At 45.3% G+C, this 20,888-nt stretch overlaps 1 protein-coding gene across 1 annotated transcript; it reads left to right on the top strand.

Annotated features, from left to right (window-relative positions):
* The first annotated feature begins 19,851 nt into the window (after nucleotides 1-19,851).
* On the top strand, nucleotides 19,852-20,638 carry LOC119273010 (rapid alkalinization factor-like). Its single transcript, XM_037554331.1, has one exon. It carries the CDS (start codon nucleotides 20,023-20,025, stop codon nucleotides 20,383-20,385), a length of 363 nt encoding a protein of 120 aa, XP_037410228.1. The 5' UTR covers nucleotides 19,852-20,022; the 3' UTR covers nucleotides 20,386-20,638.
* The last annotated feature ends 250 nt before the right edge of the window (nucleotides 20,639-20,888 follow it).

Here is a 20,888-nt window from a genome sequence, read left to right as displayed (position 1 = left end):
CAAGATCATGTAGTTCGTATGCTAAAGCTTTTCTAATGTCAAGTATCATTTCCTTAGACCATGAGATTGTGCAACTCCCGGATACCGTAGGAGTGCTTTGGGTGTGCCAAACGTCACAACGTAACTGGGTGGCTATAAAGGTACACTACGGGTATCTCTGAAAGTGTCTGTTGGGTTGGCACGAATCGAGATTGGGATTTTGTCACTCCGTGTAAACGGAGAGGTATCTCTGGGCCCACTCGGTAGGACATCATCATAATGTGCACAATGTGACCAAGGGGTTGATCACGGGATGATGTGTTACGGAACGAGTAAAGAGACTTGCCGGTAACGAGATTGAACAAGGTATCGGTATACCGACGTGATCTTGACGTGAGCACATGCCTTGACGTGATCTTGAAGGTGTTCAAGATGGATCAGTCAAAGAAGGAGTTCTTGCCTGAGTTGTAAGGTATGAAGTTAAGACTTAAAGCTCGACCATGGCAGAATAGAGAGAAAGGAACGAAGGTCGTCCCCTATGCTTAAGACATAGGCTCTACAGTATGCTATGCTGTGTACCGCACCTGAAGTGTGCTTTACCATGAGTCAGTCAAGGGGTACAAGAGTGATCCAAGAATGGATCACAGGACAGCGGTCAAAGTTATCCTTAGTAACTAGTGGACTAAGGAATTTTCTCAATTATGGAGGTGGTAAAAGAGTTCGTCGTAAAGGGTTACGTCGATGCAAGCTTAACACCTATCCGGATAGCTCTGAGTAGAGATACCGGATACGTATAATGGAGCAACAATTTAGAATAGCTCCAAGTAGAACAGTTATTTGGAATAGCTCCAAATAGAACGTGATAGCTGCATCTAGGAGATGACATAGAGATTTGTAAAGCACACACGGATCTGAAAGGTTCAGACCCGTTGACTATAACCTCTCTCACAAGCATAACATGATCAAACCCAGAACTCATCGAGTGTTAATCACATGGTAAATGTGAACTAGATTATTGACTCTAGTAAACTCTTTGGGTGTTAGTCACATGGGGATGTGACCTTGAGTGTTAATCACATATCGATGTGAACTAGATTATTGACTCTAGTGCAAGTGGGAGACTGTTGGAAATATGCCCTAGAGGCAATAATAAATTGATTATTATTATATTTCCTTGTTCATGATAATCGTTTATTATCCATGCTAGAATTGTATTGATAGGAAACTCAGATACATGTGTGGATACATAGACAACACCATGTCCCTAGTAAGCCTCTAGTTGACTAGCTCGTTAGTCAATAGATGGTTACGGTTTCCTAACCATGGACATTGGATGTCGTTGATAACGGGATCACATCATTAGGAGAATGATGTGATGGACAAGACCCAATCCTAAGCCTAGCACAAGATCATGTAGTTTGTATGCTAAAGCTTTTCTAATGTCAAGTATCATTTCCTTAGACCATGAGATTGTGCAACTCCCAGATACCGTAGGAGTGCTTTGGGTGTGCCAAACGTCACAACGTAACTGGGTGGCTATAAAGGTACACTACGGGTATCTCTGAAAGTGTCTGTTGGGTTGGCACGAATCGAGATTGGGATTTTGTCACTCCGTGTAAACGGAGAGGTATCTCTGGGCCCACTCGGTAGGACATCATCATAATGTGCACAATGTGACCAAGGGGTTGATCACGGGATGATGTGTTACGGAACGAGTAAAGAGACTTGCCGGTAACGAGATTGAACAAGGTATCGGTATACCGACGATCGAATCTCGGGCAAGTACCATACCGCTAGACAAAGGGAATTGTATACGGGATTGATTGAGTCCTTGACATCGTGGTTCATCCGATGAGATCATCGTGGAACATGTGGGAGCCAACATGGCTATCCAGATCCCGCTGTTGGTTATTGACCGGAGAACATCTCGGTCATGACTACATGTCTCCCGAACCCGTAGGGTCTACACACTTAAGGTTCGATGACGCTAGGGTTATAAAGGAAGTTTGTATGTGGTTACCGAATGTTGTTCGGAGTCCCGGATGAGATCCCGGATGTCACGAGGAGTTCCGGAATGGTCCGGAGGTAAAGATTTATATATAGGAAGTCCTGTTTCGGCCATCGGGACAAGTTTCGGGGTCATCGGTATTGTACCGGGACCACCGGAAGGGTCCCGGGGGCCCACCGGGTGGGGCCACGTGCCCCGGGGGGCCACATGGGCTGTAGGGGGTGCGCCTTGGCCTACATGGGCCAAGGGCACCAGCCCCTAGAGGCCCATGTGCCAAGATATAGGAAAAAGGGGAGAGTCCTAAAGGGGGAAGGCACCTCCGAGGTGCCTTGGGGAGGATGGACTCCTCCCCCCTCTTAGCCGCACCCCTTCCTTGGAGGAAGGGGCAAGGCTGCGCCTCCCCCCTCTCCCCTGCCCCTATATATAGTGGAGGGGAGGGAGGGCATCTATACCTGAGCCCTTGGCGCCTCCCTCCCTCCCGTGACACCTCCTCCTCTCCCGTAGGTGCTTGGCGAAGCCCTGCAGGATTGCCACGCTCCTCCATCACCACCACGCCGTTGTGCTGCTGCTGGATGGAGTCTTCCTCAACCTCTCCCTCTCTCCTTGCTGGATCAAGGCGTGGGAGACATCGTCGAGCTGTACGTGTGTTGAACGCGGAGGTGTCGTCCGTTCGGCACTAGGATCATCGGTGATCTGAATCACGACGAGTACGACTCCATCAACCCCGTTCACTTGAACGCTTCCGCTTAGCGATCTACAAGGGTATGTAGATGCACTCTCCTTTCTACTCGTTGCTGGTTTCTCCATAGATAGATCTTGGTGATACGTAGGAAAATTTTGAATTTCTGCTACGTTCCACAACAGTGGCATCATGAGCTAGGTCTATTGCGTAGATTCTTTGCACGAGTAGAACACAAAGTAGTTGTGGGCATCGATATTGTTCAATATGCTTGCCGTTACTAGTCTTATCTTGATTCGGCGGCATCGTGGGATGAAGCGGCCCGGACCAACCTTACACGTACGCTTACGTGAGACCGGTTCCACCGACAAACATGCACTAGTTGCATAAGGTGGCTGGCGGGTGTCTGTCTCTTCCACTTTAGTCGGATCGGATTCGATGAAAAGGGTCCTTATGAAGGGTAAATAGCAATTGGCATATCACGTTGTGGTTCATGCGTAGGTAAGAAACGTTCTTGCTAGAAACCCATAGCAGCCACGTAAAACATGCAAACAACAATTAGAGGACGTCTAACTTGTTTTTGCAGGGTATGCTATGTGATGTGATATGGCCAAAAAGGATGTGATGAATGATATATGTGATGTATGAGATTGATCATGTTCTTGTAATAGGAATCACGACTTGCATGTCGATGAGTATGACAACCGGCAGGAGCCATAGGAGTTGTCTTTATTTATTTGTGACCTGCGTGTCAACTTAAACGTCATGTAATTACTTTACTTTATTGCTAACCGTTAGCCATAGTAGTAGAAGTAATAGTTGGCGAGGCAACTTCATGAAGACACGATGATGGAGATCATGATGATGGAGATCATGGTGTCATGCCGGTGACGACGATGATCATGGAGCCCCGAAGATGGAGATCAAAAGGAGCAAAGTGATGATGGCCATATCATGTCACTATTTGATTGCATGTGATGTTTATCATGTTTATACATCTTATTTGCTTAGAACGACGGTAGTAAATAAGATGATCCCTTACAACAATTTCAAGAAGTGTTCTCCCCTAACTGTGCACCGTTGCGACAGTTCGCTGTTTCAAAACATCACGTGATGATCGGGTGTTTTATTCAGACGTTCACATACAACGGGTGTAAGACAGATTTACACACGCGAAACACTTAGGGTTAACTTGACGAGCCTAGCATGTACAGACATGGCCTCGGAACACGGAGACCGAAAGGTCGAACATGAGTCGTATAGAAGATACGATCAACATGAAGATGTTCACCGATGATGACTAGTCCGTCTCACGTGATGATCGGACACGGCCTAGTTTGACTCGGATCATGTAATCACTTAGATGACTAGAGGGATGTCTATCTGAGTGGGAGTTCATAAGATGAACTTAATTATCCTGAACATAGTCAAAAGGTTTTTGCAAATTATGTCGTAGCTCACGCTATAGTTCTACTGTTTAGATATGTTCCTAGAGAAAAATTAGTTGAAAGTTGATAGTAGCAACTATGCGGACTAGGTCCGTAAACTGAGGATTGTCCTCATTGCTTCATAGAAGGCTTATGTCCTTAATGCACCGCTCAGTGTGCTGAACCTCGAACGTTGTCTGTGGTTGTTGCGAACATCTGACATACACGTTTTGATAACTACGTGATAGTTCAGTTAAACAATTTAGAGTTGAGGCACCAAAGACGTTTTTGAAACATCGCGAAACATATGAGATGTTTTGAGGGCTGAAATTGGGATTTCAGGATCGTGCCCACGTCAAGAGGTATAAGACCTCAGACGATTTTCTTAAACTGCAAACTAACGGAGAAAAGCTTAATCGTTGAGCTTGTGCTCAGATTGTCTGAGTACAACAATCATTTGAATCGAGTGGGAGTTGATCTTCCAGATAAGACAGTGATGGTTCTCCAAAGTCATTGCCACCAAGCTGTTAGAGCTTCGTGATGAACTATAACATATCAGGGATAGATATGATGATCCTTGAGGTATTCGCGATGTTTGACACCGCGAAAGTAGAAATCAAGAAGGAGCATCAATTGTTGATGGTTGGTGAAACCACTAGTTTCAAGAAGGGCAAGGGCAAGAAGGGATACTTCATGAAACGGCAAATCAGCTGCTGCTCTAGTGAAGAAACCCAAGGTAAAACCCAAACCCGAGACTAAGTGCTTCTGTAATAAGGGGAACAACCACTAGAGCAGAATTACCCTAGATACTTGGTAGATAAGAAGGCTGGCAAGGTCGATAGAAGTATATTGGATGTACATTGTGTTAATGTGTACTTTGCTAGTACTCCTAGTAGCACCAGGGTATTAGATACCGGTTCGGTTGCTAAGTGTTAGTAACTCGAAACAAAAGGCTACGGAATAAACGGAGACTAGCTAAAGGTGAGCTGACGATATGCGTTGGAAGTTTTTCCAAGCTTGATATGATCAAGCATCGCACGCTCCCTCTACCAAAGAGATTGGTGTTAAACCTAAATAATTGTTATTTGGTGTTTGCATTGAGCATAGACATGATTGGATTACGTCTATCGCAATACGGTTATTCATTTAAGGAGAATAATGGTTACTCTGTTTATTTGAATAATACCTTCAATGGTCTTACACCTAAAATGAATGGTTTATTAAATCTCGATCGTAGTGATACACATGTTCATGCCAAGAGATAGTAATGATAGTACCACCCACTTGTGGCACTGCCACGTAAGTCATATCGGTATAAAACGCATGAAGAACCTCCATATTGATGGATCTTTGGGCTCACTCGTTTTTGAAAAGTTTGAGACATGCGAACCATGTCTATTGGTGTATATGCATGAAGAAACTCCATGCAAATGGACCGTTTTGACTCACTTGATTTTGAATCACTTGGGACATGCAAATCATACCACATGGGCAAGATGACTGAAAAGCCTCGTTTTCAGTAAGATGGAACAAGATAGCAACTTGTTGGAAGTAACACATTTTGATGTGTGCAGTCCAATGAGTGCTGAGGCATGCAGTGAATATCGTTATGTTCTTACTTCACAGATGATTCGAGTAGATGTTGAGTATATTTACTTGATGAATCACGAGTCTAAATTATTGAAAGGTTCAAGTAATTTCAGTGTGAAGTTGAAAGATCGTCGTGACAAGAGGATAAAAGATCTATGATATGATCATAGAGATGAATATCTGAATCACGAGTTTGGCACAGAATTAAGACATTGTGGAAATTGTTTCACAACTGATACAGCCTGGAACACCATAGTGTGATGGTGTGTCCAAACGTCATAGTTGCACCCTATTGGATATGGTGCATACCATGATGTCTCTTATCGAGTTACCACTATCGTTCATGGATTAGGCATTAGAGACAACCACATTCACTTTAAATAGGGCACCACATAATTCCGATGAGATGACACCGTATGAATTATGGTTTAGAGAAACCTAAGTTGTCGTTTCTTAAAGGTTTGGGGCTGCGACGCTTATGTGAAAAAGTTTCAGGATTGATAAGCTCGAACCCAAAGCGGATAAAATGCATCTTCATAGGACACCCAAAAACAGTTGGGTATACCTCCTAATTCAGATCCGAAAGCAATAGGGATTGTTTCTTGAATCGGGTCCTTTTTCGAGGAAAGGTTTCTCTCGAAAAGTTGAGTGGGAGGATGGTGGAGACTTGATGAGGTTATTGAACCGTCACTTCAACAAGTGTGTAGCAGGGCACAGGAAGTTGTTCCTGTGGCACGTACACCAACTGAAGTGGAAGCTTATGATAGTGATCATGAAACTTCGGATCGAGTCACTACCAAACCTGGTGGGATGACAAGGATGCGTACTACTTCAGAGTGGTACGTAATCCTGTCTTGGAAGTCATGTTGCTAGACAACAATGAACCTACAAGCTATGGAGAAGCGATGGTGGGCCCGGATTCCGATAAATGGCTCAAGGCCATAAAACCCGAGAGAGGATCCATGTATGAAAACAAAGTGTAGACTTTGGAAGAACTACTTGATGGTCGTAAGGCTGTTAGGTACATATGGATTTTGAAAGGAAGACAGACAATGATGGTAAGTGTCACCATTGAGAAAGCTCGACTTGTCGTTAAGATGTTTTTCGACAAGTTCAAGGAGTTGACTACGATGAGACTTTCTCACTCGTAGCGATGCTAAGAGTCTGTTGGAATTATATTAGCAATTACTGCATTATTTATGAAATCTTGCAGATAGGATGTCAAAACATTGTTTCCTCGACGATTCTTGAGGAAAGGTTGTATGTGATACAACCGGAAGGTTTTGTCTATCCTGAAATATGCTAATAAGTATGCAAAGCTCCAGCAATCCTTCTGAGGACTGGAGTGAGCATCTCGGAGTTGGAATGTATGCTTTGATGATGATCAAAGATTTTGGATGTATACAAAGTTTATGAGAAACTTGTATTTCCAAAGAAGTGAGTGGGAGCACTATAGAATTTCTGATGAGTGTATGTTGTTGACATATTAATGATTAGAAATGACGTAGAATTTCTGGAAAGCATATAGGGTTATTTGGAAAGTGTTTTCAATGGAAAACCTGGATTAAGCTACTTGAACATTGAGCATCAAGATCTATAAGGATAGATCAAAACGCTTAATAGTACTTTCAAATGAGCACATGCCTTGACGTGATCTTGAAGGTGTTCAAGATGGATCAGTCAAAGAAGGAGTTCTTGCCTGAGTTGTAAGGTATGAAGTTAAAGACTTAAAGCTCGACCATGGCAGAATAGAGAGAAAGGAACGAAGGTCGTCCCCTATGCTTAAGACATAGGCTCTACAGTATGCTATGCTGTGTACCGCACCTAAAGTGTGCTTTACCATGAGTCAGTCAAGGGGTACAAGAGTGATCCAAGAATGGATCACAGGACAGCGGTCAAAGTTATCCTTAGTAACTAGTGGACTAAGGAATTTTCTCAATAATGGAGGTGGTAAAAGAGTTCGTCGTAAAGGGTTACGTCGATGCAAGCTTAACACCTATCCGGATAGCTCTGAGTAGAGATACCGGATACGTATAATGGAGCAACAATTTAGAATAGCTCCAAGTAGAACAGTTATTTGGAATAGCTCCAAATAGAACGTGGTAGCTGCATCTAGGAGATGACATAGAGATTTGTAAAGCACACACGGATCTGAAAGGTTCAGACCCGTTGACTATAACCTCTCTCACAAGCATAACATGATCAAACCCAAAACTCTTTGGGTGTTAGTCACATGGGGATGTGACCTTGAGTGTTAATCACATATCGATGTGAACTAGATTATTGACTCTAGTGCAAGTGGGAGACTGTTGGAAATATGCCCTAGAGGCAATAATAAATTGATTATTATTATATTTCCTTGTTCATGATAATCGTTTATTATCCATGCTAGAATTGTATTGATAGGAAACTCAGATACATGTGTGGATACATAGACAACACCATGTCCCTAGTAAGCCTCTAGTTGACTAGCTCGTTAATCAATAGATGGTTACGGTTTCCTGACCATGGACATTGGATGTCGTTGATAACGGGATCACATCATTAGGAGAATGATGAGATGGACAAGACCCAATCCTAAGCATAGCACTAGATCGTGTAGTTCGTATGCTGAAGCTTTTCTAATGTCAAGTATCATTTCCTTAGACCATGAGATTGTGCAACTCCCAGATACCGTAGGAGTGCTTTGGGTGTGCCAAACGTCACAACGTAACTGGGTGGCTATAAAGGTACACTACGGGTATCTCTGATAGTGTCTGTTGGGTTGGCACGAATCGAGACTGGGATTTTGTCACTCCGTGTAAACGGAGAGGTATCTCTGGGCCCACTCGGTAGGACATCATCATAATGTGCACAATGTGACCAAGGGGTTGATCACGGGATGATGTGTTACGGAACGAGTAAAGAGACTTGCCGGTAACGAGATTGAACAAGGTATCGGTATACCGACGATCGAATCTCGGGCAAGTACCATACCGCTAGACAAAGGGAATTGTATACGGGATTGATTGAGTCCTTGACATCGTGGTTCATCCGATGAGATCATCGTGGAACATGTGGGAGCCAACATGGGTATCCAGATCCCGCTGTTGGTTATTGACCGGAGAACATCTCGGTCATGACTACATGTCTCCCGAACCCGTAGGGTCTACACACTTAAGGTTCGATGACGCTAGGGTTATAAAGGAAGTTTGTATGTGGTTACCGAATGTTGTTCGGAGTCCCGGATGAGATCCCGGACGTCACGAGGAGTTCCGGAATGGTCTGGAGGTAAAGATTTATATATAGGAAGTCCTGTTTCGGCCATCGGGACAAGTTTCGGGGTCATCGGTATTGTACCGGGACCACCGGAAGGGTCCCGGGGGCCCACCGGGTGGGGCCACCTGCCCCGGGGGGCCACATGGGCTGTAGGGGGTGCGCCTTGGCCTACATGGGCCAAGGGCACCAGCCCCAAGAGGCCCATGCGCCTAAGGAACCCTAGAGGGAAGAGTCCTAAAGGGGGAAGGCACCTCCGAGGTGCCTTGGGGAGGATGGACTCCTCCCCCCCTCTTAGCCGCACCCCTTCCTTGGAGGAAGGGGCAAGGCTGCGCCTCCCCCCTCTCCCCTGCCCCTATATATAGTGGAGGGGAGGGAGGGCATCTATACCTGAGCCCTTGGCGCCTCCCTCCCTCCCGTGACACCTCCTCCTCTCCCGTAGGTGCTTGGCGAAGCCCTGCAGGATTGCCACGCTCCTCCATCACCACCACGCCGTTGTGCTGCTGCTGGATGGAGTCTTCCTCAACCTCTCCCTCTCTCCTTGCTGGATCAAGGCGTGGGAGACATCGTCGAGCTGTACGTGTGTTGAACGCGGAGGTGCCGTCCGTTCGGCACTAGGATCATCGGTGATCTGAATCACGACGAGTACGACTCCATCAACCCCGTTCACTTGAACGCTTCCGCTTAGCGATCTACAAGGGTATGTAGATGCACTCTCCTTTCTAATCGTTGTTGGTTTCTCCATAGATAGATCTTGGTGATACGTAGGAAAATTTTGAATTTCTGCTACGTTCCCCAACAATAATATGCTGCGGTACTAGGTGGAGGTGTATGCACTTCTGTATAACGATATGCTCTCTCGCCAATTCTATCGATTGATGAAGTTTCATCTTCTTGCAAAACTCTAGCCTTTATTGCAGCATAATCAGGAAACAAGCCCTTTTCATATTGTTCAAGGCAAAGAGCACTAATCCTCTTATTTTGTGCCAAGCTCTTTTTTAATGCAGCCACAACCGCTTCTGGAAGAGATTGCTCCGCAATACTTTAAGATTCTTTCGGCAATGATTCGTGAGTGTTGCCGAAATTCTCAAATTGCGTAGAGTATGCATTATATGCTACAGTATTTGATGACGGCACATGTGTTCCTGTAAAAATTTCACTTATTCGGCTATGACCATGAAGATGCGGGGCCGAATTATGAACATCTACAGTCGCATACGGTGCTGAAAAATTACTAACATGAGGTGTAGCATATGATGGTTGAGGGTAATTGGCCAAATAACTAGTAGTAACATGGCCAATTCCCTTATCCACTGGCACGTTTGGATTAACAGATTGTAAGTTATTTGCCGATGAATAAAAATTTGAAACACTTTGTTGCATACCATTGGAAGTTCCTACATAGGGTGTCTCAACATGATTAACCAAACTCATCGTGTTATTCATCGACATATAAATTTGTGGGGTTGCCGATGCATGGGAGTTGGGATACATATGTTGCATGTTGCTAAAATTATATGAAGTAGAATCATGGAGATTTTGTTGCATCGGCCTTTGCACATAATTAGATGCATGATTGATAAAGCTAGGGCTAGCCGATACATTATGCTCATTAGATGATCTAGCAACAACATACGCATTATTTGCATCTACATATGTGAATTGGGTATTCATATTACCTTTGTAGATTGCAAACCCTAGATGACGATCTCTTCGTAGCAAGAACGGGCCGGAGACCGTTCAAAGCTTTGTCCCCAGCGAAGTCGCCAAAAAGTGTGTTCGCACACGAACACGTCACCGTGTACCTTCGACGCCGGGGGTGATGCACCGCAGCTCACCTCGAAGGAGACCCGTCCGGAAGCGCGGTACGCAAGCAATCCGGTAGGCGCTTTTGTAGACCCGAAACCCCACGCGCCCGGGAGGGATCCCGTCTAGACGCGCGGCAGCTATGGGCTGCCCTAGGTCGGCCTGACCGCCCCTAGAGCCTCGAGGTTCGCCGCCCTGCAATGAAGAAGAACGAATGAAGAACGAGAAGAAGAAGAACAAAGGGAGAAGGTAAAGGTAAAGATAAAAGATGATAGATTGATATGTCGATTGTGTGTTGTTCAATCGGCCGTCACCTCTCATCTATTTATGAGGCGGCTGGACTTCCCGTTCAATCGGCCCATCCAAAACGTCAAAAACCCTAACCTAACTCGGACAGGAATCTTTGGCAATTTTCCGGATCAACTCGGTCTCACCGATTGGTTTGCTTCGGTCCCACCGAATGAACGTGGCCAACTCTGTGTAAATTTCTGCAATTTCCCAGATCAACTCGGTCTCACCGATTAGTTTGCTTCGGTCCCACCGAGTGAGCGTTGCCAACTTTCTGTAACTTTCTGTAATTTTCCGGATCAACTCGGTCTCACCGAGTCAATCAACTCGGTCGGTCCGAAATGACTCTGCAGCTTCTGTTTCTGACCTTATTTTGCCTCCACAGGTTGCATACGGTCTTGGATTAAGACGATTTTTATATCAAAATCAACCGATTCGATGAGACGCACAACTTTCGTGTGGAAACATTTTCCATCAGAGGCCATCTCAATCGAGTTTATGGCCATTTTATAATCTGATGTCAGTATGCGCATCTCCGAACTTGTCATAACTTTTGCATCCGAGCTCCATTTTAGACCATCTTCAAATCCATCTTGATCTTCTCGAATAGAGCTATACCACAGCGACTTCCAATCATAACTTTGAATTAATCTTGACATAGCTTTAAGCAACTTTTATGATTTGCCACTTCTGAGCGTCAACAGTTTGTTTCTAGAGGATAGAGCCAGATAATGGATAAGAGGTGCTTGCTGATAATTACAAAGCCGAGACAGGGCTGATTTCGTGCAGATTAGTAGACATGCAACTAAGGGTCAGTTTTTTCGAGGCCTTATGGTTGGCTGTGAAAATAAGTTGCCCCCTCTCCAGCTTATTTAATAGGCCCACTAAAATATTATTTTAGAAGCCTACTATTTAATGCTTAAGTAGGAGGCTTCTAAATAAAATTTTAGGTTAAGCTTCTAAAATAAACTGGGGAGAGAGCAACTTATTTTCAAAGTCACGCATAACCCTCAAAAGAACTCGCCCTAAGTTCATAAGCTTGAATGCTTTTGTCCTACTCATGGTTACGACGGGGCGAAGTTTACCGGAGGCAGCAGAGCATCTTTTTCAAGCTCTCTTTTGAGTGGACGAGACTTGCCTGCTCCCCGTGTGTGTGCCCATCCGTGCTCCCGCATACGTGGCATGATTTGATTGGAACAAAATAAGGCCCGGCCCCACCCCCTTAAAATCAGGGGGGGGAGATGATTAGATTAGAAAGAAAAAAGGAAAAAATACAACCGTAGGATGAAGTGGGAGCACGGATGGGAGCACGGGGAGGGAGCAGGCAAGCCGGATCCCTTTTGAGTGGTGGGTCGCGGGTGCATTTCCATTTAGTATTGCTTGTGGGCCCATCTATCTCTAGACCATTAACAGCAAGGCAGTTGCTCACTAAGTGCAGCTGAGCATTTTCAATTTGGGCCTACATATCATACACACAAAATCGCTAGTGCGCTCATCGCTCTTTCTCTCAGTCCGGCATAAATGTGGAGAAGATTTTTTTAGGAAACTCTTCTCTGTTTTAAACAAAACAAAAATGAAAATGCAGCAAACCAAATGGGCTGGCCCGCAGCATCAAAATGTCACAATAACGCTCGGCACGGTAGTTTTGGGTTTCATTTTGAATGGCTACTAGCTTATTCGGTTGTTGTGCTCACATGCTCATTGGCCGTAGATCCTATTCCGCGTTTCAAGCGTTGGATCCTTATATATTCGGACGCGGCGCACACCATCTTTGAGCAACTGGGCCGGCCCATATGACATGAACGATGTTACTGTCTGACTGGTTTTGGGAAGCTTCTAGAAGATTTTGGACCGGCTTTTTCTTCTTTTTTTTGTTATTTGTTTTTCTTGTTCATTTTTCCTTTTTTTTCTCTTCTGCTTTTTCATTTTCGTTTTCCTTTCCTTTTTTTTTCCTTTTTTCCTTTTCCTTTTTCTTTACCCATTCCAGGAACACCTTTTCAAATCCACGAACATTTTTCAAATCCGTGAAATTTTTCAAATGCATGAAGTTTTTTCAAATTCGCGAGGTTTTTCTAAATTCATGAAAATTTTGAAATGCATGAAAATTTTCAAATCCACAAATATTTTGAGAAATTTGTGAACTTTTTTGAAACATGATATTTTTCAAATCCGTGAACTTTATTCAAATCCATGAATTATTTCTCAAATTTGTGAGCTTTTTCAAATGCTTGAACTTCTTCAAAATCCATGAACTTTTTCAAATGCGTGATTTTTTTTCCAAATTCATGTGTTTTTGCACATGAGTGATCTTTATCAAATCCATGAACATTTTTCAAATTCGCAAACATTTTTTAATATTCATGAACTTTTATCAAATTCATGATTTTTTTTCAAATCATTTACATTTCAGCCCCTAACTCGAACCACCTACTCACATTTACCCCTAATTCTGAAGTGTGCTCAAATTTTCCCCTCTTCCGTTAAATGTTGTTATAGAAATGCCCTTCAGTACATTTTTCGTCCGGTCAAAGGTCTTTGACCATTAGATTTTTCTATACGCGCACTTAACGGTCAAAGGCCTTTGACTGGACGGAAATGTACGGAAGGGCATTTCTATAACAGCACTTAATGGAAGAGGAGCAACTTTGCGCACACTTTGGAATTAGGGGCAAATTGAGTAGTGGGTTCCAATTAAGGTCACAAGTGTAATTGTCCCTTTTTTTTCAAATCCGCATACATTGTTTTCCAAATTTTGAACATTTTAAGACTCGCAACTTTTTTCAAACCCGCAGATTTTTTAATTCCATGAACTATTTAATATAAAGTCAACAGTCAAATGGTAGGTATGCGTTCATTTTCTTGGCAAGTCAATGATCGATTGGTATTTTAGCAATAGCGATCGTTTTTTTAGGGCAAGTAGCGATCGTTTGGTGCAAGCGCGAGAGAGCGCGTTGGTGAGCCAGCCCACACAAGCTACCATGTGAGCGCTGACTCATTAACTGGTGCAAAGAGTGCAAATTAGGAGTTCTCCTTGTTGGTTAACCCACCATCTTGTTTGAATAAAACCCGACTACCTTTTAAAAATTATTAGTTTTGGGTGAAAACAAAAATATGCATGGATTTTAAAGTTCACTAATTCAAAAAAATATGCTAGTTTGAATAAGTATTCATGATTTTTTATTCAAAAATATACATGAATTTGAAAAAATGTCTTTGAATTTTGGAAAATATTCATGGGTTTGGAAAAAAGAGTTCAAGAATTCAAAAATCTTCATGGAATTGAAAAAACTTCATGAACTTGATATTTTTTCTAGATTTGAAACAATCTTTTCCCTTGTGGAAAATACTTCTGAATTTTAAAATGTTAACAAATTTGAAAATATTCATGATTTTTTGTGAAATAAAAACAAACTGGAAAAAGAAGAACAAAAATATAATAAAAAAGCCAAACAAAATAAGAGAAAACCCTAGGGGAATAAAACCAACAAGGGAAAAAAGAAGGCCAAAAACTTCCTAAAACCGCTTGAAAGCTTCCTTATACTGGAAACGAGAACTGTATGTTGTGCATAGATGGGCCGTCCATATTCCTAATGAAGAAAGCATGGGGTGAGCGTTTTCTACCAGAAACAACTCTATTTGACGCTATAGGCGCGAAATACAAAATGCACACCTTCGTAAAAATGATAACCAAATGCTGCAATTGACTGCCGATGACACGACGAGCGTCGAATATGTCTTGGAGAGAACCACCGGTGGTCTTTTCTAGTGTCACAGAGCCCATTGCTTCGATGTGGCTCAATGGCTCAAATCTGGCCCGGCCCAATAGAAATGCCTAGCTAGGGTTTATCAATCGATGGAATGAAAATGGGCTGGATGTATCTTGTCACTCTCGTCCGAGGAGATGGTTGAGCAAATGTATGCTAACCAGGACATGAATGCGAAGAATTGGATCTTCTCCATTCATGAATCATGCATTGTCGCATAATAAATTCACCCGCTTGGTCGTGACCTTTTGGGCCATCTGGAGCGCAAGAAGGAAGACTATTCATGAAGAAATCTTCCAAACCCCAATGGCCACACATATGTTCATATCCTCGTTTTTGTTGGATATCTAGGTAATTGGGAAGACCAACACTCCGGTTAGCAGAAGCATTGTTGTTAGACCTACCGTTTGATACACCCCTCCTTAGGAGCGTGTGAAGTGTAATGGCGATGTAGTGGTGGCACGGAACCAAGAATTTGGAGTTGTGGACGTTGTCTTTCGTGATGATGGGGGCTCGTTTCTTGGATCTTCATCGATCGCTATAAGGGGGATCATGGACCCAACGACTCTAGAAGCTCTTGCGGCCAGGGAATAATTACTTTTAGCGGAAGATCTATATGTCCAAAGAAATTCATGTGGCGTCTGATTGCAAAGTGGTGGTGGGCTATATCAGGCAAGGAACTTCTTTTGCATATGGAGCTATCATTAAGGAGACAATTAATAGATCGTTCTAGAAAAAATCCCATTTGTAATTTTGTTTATGAGTTTAGTAGTTCAAATTTCAAAGATCGGAATCTCATGAAGCATGCTTTTGTCTTTAGGGATTGGCCGCCATGTTTGGTTCGGCCAGCCCAATAATTTCTGGTTCGTCCCTTTAAACATTGTGACGATTTGAATAAAACTTCACGAGTTTAGCCTAAGAAAAAGCCTGTTCACTGCATAGTTGACACTTAGCTGTTAAAAATAGGTGGCACTTTCTGCTTTTTTTTTACGCATAACGAAACTTTCATTACTTAACCAGAGTCATTACAATCCTGTTGACATAAGATGTCAACCTCATCAGGGGCACAATGAAGCCAAACAGCAGTTTTGGGCAATAAACGGCCCATTTGTGCGAGAGCGTGGCTAGCTTTATTCTGCTCTCGTTTAATCACCGCTATTTCATGTGGCCGGACAGCTAGGATCTGCTTGATGTCGCCAACCATGGCCGCCACTGGAGCCCTGTTGGTTTCGGTGTCCCTGACCATGTGAGCCGCCGTCGAGCAGTCCGTCTCCACTATCAACCTGTCCGGGCTCCGCTCCATAGCCAGAGTCACTCCCTCCATGAGTACCGCCATCTCTGCCTCGAGGGCGTTCGTACAGCATGGGATGAACCGGCAAGAAGCGAAAATGACGGCACCTGTGTGATCACGAAGTATCATCCCAGCACCTCCTGTTTCCTCCTGTTCCTTCCATGCACCATCCACGTTTAGTTTTACCCAGCCAAATGGAGGCTTGCTCCAGTGCTCAACAGGACGTGAGCAAGTGCTTGGTATTTTATGTCGTTCTTTGCCGGACGTGCGGCCACCATAAGTAATCACTCCCTTCCCCTTGGCAACGTCATCAGATGGATTTTGCTGAATGTACAACAGCGTATTGATGTAGCCGGACAGGAATCTGGTAGAAGCCTCAAGTGGTCGTGCAGGTTTGTGGTGGTATACTTCATTACGTACATACCAGCTCCGCCAAAGTGTCATCACCACAGGGAGTCTCTCCTCGTTCTTGCATTGGTCCAGCAGGTGGATGATCCACTCCGGCCCAGTGTTGACGATGGTCTCCAGCTTGGGCATACTCCATGTACGCGCCATCGCTGTCCATAGCTGTCGGGCCAACGGGCAACGGCATAGGGCGTGGTATGTGTCCTCGCATTCCAAACCACATAAAGCACATATATTAGACACCTCCAGTGTTCGTTTATGTTTATTTTCAAGCGTTGCCAAAGAGTTCGTCGCGACTCTCCATGCGAAAAATCGTACCTTAGGGGGAGCAGGGCACCCCCACACTGCCTTCCAGACGGTACGAGTGCCGTCCGGTGCCCTGCTCGTGGCGCACGCGGAGGTGCTGGTCCGCTCCTCGAGAGCGGTCTTGTATGCGCTGCGGACGCTGAAATTGCCCCGCGCGTCCGGCGCCCATGATAGGACGTCCTCCATCCTGCGTGGGCTGGTCTTGATCGCCAAGATGCATTCCACGTCGGGGGCGCTGAAGTGTTGTTGGAGGAGGTCCACCCGCCACCTTCCATTAGCATCCAATAGCTCCGATACCCGCCTGAGCCGGCATGTTCGCCGTTGTGTGATGGGCCTGTAGGAAGTTGGGCGCGGGATCCACGGGTCGCGCCAGATGCGAATTTGCTCTCCATTGCCCACGCGCCATAGGAGCCCGCGTTTGAGCAGCTCGAGACCATGCTGGATAGCATGCCAAGTCGGTGACGCGTTACCTAAAAAAACAGTGTCCTGAAGGGACCCATTAGGGTAATATTTTGCTTTGAGAACCTGGGAGCACAAGGAGTCCGGCCTTGTTATAAGGTGCCAAGCTTGCCGAGCTAGCAATGCTTGGTTGAAGATGCGGAAGTCTCTGAAGCCAAGGCCCCCCTTTCCTTTTGGTTCAATCATTTTCTCCCATGCCCGCCAATGCGTCTTCCTCTTGCCTTCTTTAGACCCCCACCAGAAGTTTCTGACCAAACGGGTGAGATCATCGCACACAGAATAAGGTAGTTTGAACACTCCCATTATGTAAGTAGGGATAGCTTGCAGGACAGATTTGATCAGTGTTTTCTTCCCTGCCTGTGAGAGCGTATTCCCCCAGGCCATAATTCGCTTAGTTAAGCTTGCCTGCAGCATTTGGAATCTACCTTTATGCATGCGCCCATCCGGGGTAGGTAAACCGAGGTATTTCCCTTCAAACTCAACATTGTGTACCTGCTATACTTGTCTAACTGCTGTTTGTATCACCAAAGGGCAATTGTCACCAAACTGAATAGAGCACTTTTGCGGATTTATGAGTTGGCCCGTGGCTCCCGCATAACTCTGAAGGACACCCTTTACATACTGAGCTTGTTCAACGCTAGCTTTAAAGAATAATAGTGTGTCATCTACAAACAGGAGATGCGATATTCCCGGCGCCCTACTACAATTTTTTACTGGTTGGAAGGCATGATCTTGCACTCCCTGTCTCAATAGAGCAGATAATCCATCAGCCACAAAGAGGAACAAAAAGGGGGATAAGGGGTCACCTTGCCGAAGCCCTCGCGTCGGTGCAAATGAATCCAGAAGGGCTCCATTAAATTTATCAGAATAACTCACCGTGGTGACACATGTCATAATCCATTGCACCCACCGATGAGAGAAGCCCATCCTCTCCATCGCTTGCTTCAAGAACCCCCAGTCGACCCTGTCATAGGCCTTTGATAGGTCTAGCTTGTACGCACAATAGCTATTTTCTGGATTTTTCTCATGCTGAATAAAATGCAGGCATTCGAAGGCAAGTAGTGCATTATCTGTGATCAGCCTACCCGGCACAAATGCACTCTGAGAAGGTGATATAATCTCATCAAGAAGTGGCCAGAGTCTGTTCACCAAGCACTTAGCAACAATTTTGTAAATGACATTACATAGATTTATTGGCCGAAAGTCAGTCATTCGAACAGGATCATCAACCTTAGGAATAAGGACGATAACCGTTTCATTCACACCATCTGGCATAACCCCTGTCCGGAAAAATTCCTGAACAGCCCTAATAATTTCGCCCTTCATAACTAGCCAATTTTTCTGAAAAAACCTCGCTGGGAAGCCGTCCTTGCCCGGCGCCTTCAGGGGTCCCATCTGGAATAAACTGTCAGATATTTCTTTCTCACTGAATTCAGCACACGGACTTTCTGCTTTCTCTTAAAAAGGTGTGAAACTTTCAAATTTATTGAGGACAACTGGGCGATTGTTGCTAACAGCTACCACAAAATTTCAGCATACATCCTTGCTCTGGTGTCGTCAAATCAAATCCATTAATCCACAAATAAAACTTTCTGCACTCCAAATAATGTTGTATACATCTAGAAGCCCAAATTTATTGAGGGCAACAGGGCATGTCCCATTTGAATCTGCCCATCATGCAGATGTCAGAGCGAGCGAGGCCTGTGTGTGCATGTCGCGCAGATCAGATTTCTTAGAACTAGCTGTGTTTCAGCTGGATGTATGCAGCTGCAGATACAGCCAAGATATGCTTAAGAAATGGTTGCCTCTCACGTGCCCGCGGCGCCCGCGGACAAAACCTCCCCCGTATCCTATTGCCGCGCCATGTTACCATGTTGTTGTTAAGGGTCAAGATCGATCGTCGTCGTTGGCCGCTGCCGCCCTGGCTGCTAATCACTGTAAACAAGTGCGGTTAAAGATATCGCCAGAATCCACACACAGGTTTTGTAGTACATTAGGCACAGTAACTTAGGCAAGCCGCTCCGTAGCAAGTGAGGATAGGGTTTTGCTCGGAGGTTCGATCGAGGCAAAGAAAAGTCAGTGTCCTAAAGCATGTGGATCGTGTATTAACAATCCCAACGGAGTACACACATCTTGTACTGCCATTTGATCTTAAATTTGGCATGTTCTTCCGGCCGTCCGGCCGCCCTAATTAACACCGCATGGATCTCGCCAACCATTTGCTTCGCTTACCAGGTGCCAAAAGACATTAGTCTTCTTCATGTCAGTGAGACGGAGCTACCTTTGTTAGCACGGGGTCAATTGACCCCCAATGAAATTAGCAAGATCTTCACTAACTAATTACTAATCGATATACATTTATAGAACATGACCCCATTAAGCTATTTTTTAGCTTTGTCTGTGAGTGAGGGTTTGCTTGTTCTTATTTTTCAAAATTTCAAATTACAAAATGTTACCAGTACAATTGTGTGTAGTAGTGCAAGGATTTGGGGTTGAAAAGTCAGTCATTGCCGCGTATTGATTGATTCTCACTCCCTCTCCGCATTTAGAACTCTGCTGATTTCTTTAAGCGACCGTCCTGATGCGATCTTAACTACACTGCAGCCCGGTCACTACCCCACACGTCGACGGACACACAAGCACAAGAGCAAAGGCAGCAGCACTGCAGCATTGCGCTAGTGTCATAGCTCGATCGGCGCAGGCTATCTAGCTAGTAGCGTCGACCCCCGCCCTCCCGGAGCGCAGCGTCTGGCAGGGTGCGCGAGATGGCGCCGCCGCTGCCGAGCCGCGCCGCACTTGCGCTCATCGTCGCCGTTGCCGCGCTCCTCGTCCTCGTCGTCGCAGCCGAGCTAGACGCGGGCAGCAGCACGTGGGCAGCGGAGGATTACGGCGGCGGCGCCGTCACCGCCATGCGGGCGGCGTGCAGGGTGGAGGACGAGGAGGGGTGCGGCGGGGAGGCGACGCTGCGGAGGCATCTGGGAGGGGGCGGCTACATCGGCTACGACGCGCTGCGGCGCAACGCCGTGCCGTGCTCGGTCCGCGGCGCGTCCTACTACAACTGCCGCCCCGGCGGGCAGGCCAACCCCTACTCCCGCGGCTGCTCCTCCATCACCCGCTGCAGAGGCTAGCTATCCACGCGTACCTCGCCGTCGCCGCCGTCGGTCGCCTGCTCGCCCGGTGGTTCTTGTAGGATCTTGTAAGTTGTAAGACATGTTCGATTGATTTTCTTCTTCTTCTTCTTCCAGTCGGTGATCCTTGTTTGGGGTTTCATTATACCGGATTCAGTTCGAGAATGATTCGTTGAGCAAATCATCCATGGCTACTTCTGTAATTGGAGGCAATGTATCGATGGATCGATCGTGAAATTCATGTTACTGATTCGTTTGAGCTGTACTGTGCGATCGGTAAATAGGAGTATTACTGCTACGGTGTTTTAATCGAGTTCAGAGTTCTCAGACTGTCTGTAGCGTGCGTACGTACGTGATCGGTAAATAAATCCGTGGTCCTGTCCTGGAGGCAACGAATCGCACTACTCCTGGACGGATCCATCGATCGATCGCGTTGATGCTGCCACTTGCCAGTATAATTTATTAGTGCGATACGGGCGATGCATTGCACATGAAGCGTTCGA

Source organism: Triticum dicoccoides, chromosome 3A, assembly GCF_002162155.2.
Source record: "Triticum dicoccoides isolate Atlit2015 ecotype Zavitan chromosome 3A, WEW_v2.0, whole genome shotgun sequence".
Taxonomy (NCBI): domain Eukaryota; kingdom Viridiplantae; phylum Streptophyta; class Magnoliopsida; order Poales; family Poaceae; genus Triticum; species Triticum dicoccoides.
This window is presented reverse-complemented; position numbering and strand designations above follow the sequence as displayed.

What these genes read in the sequence shown, in the direction of transcription:
- LOC119273010 (XM_037554331.1), top strand. Translation starts at nt 20,023, where the DNA reads ATGGCGCCGCCGCTGCCGAGCCGCGCCGCACTTGCGCTCATCGTCGCC.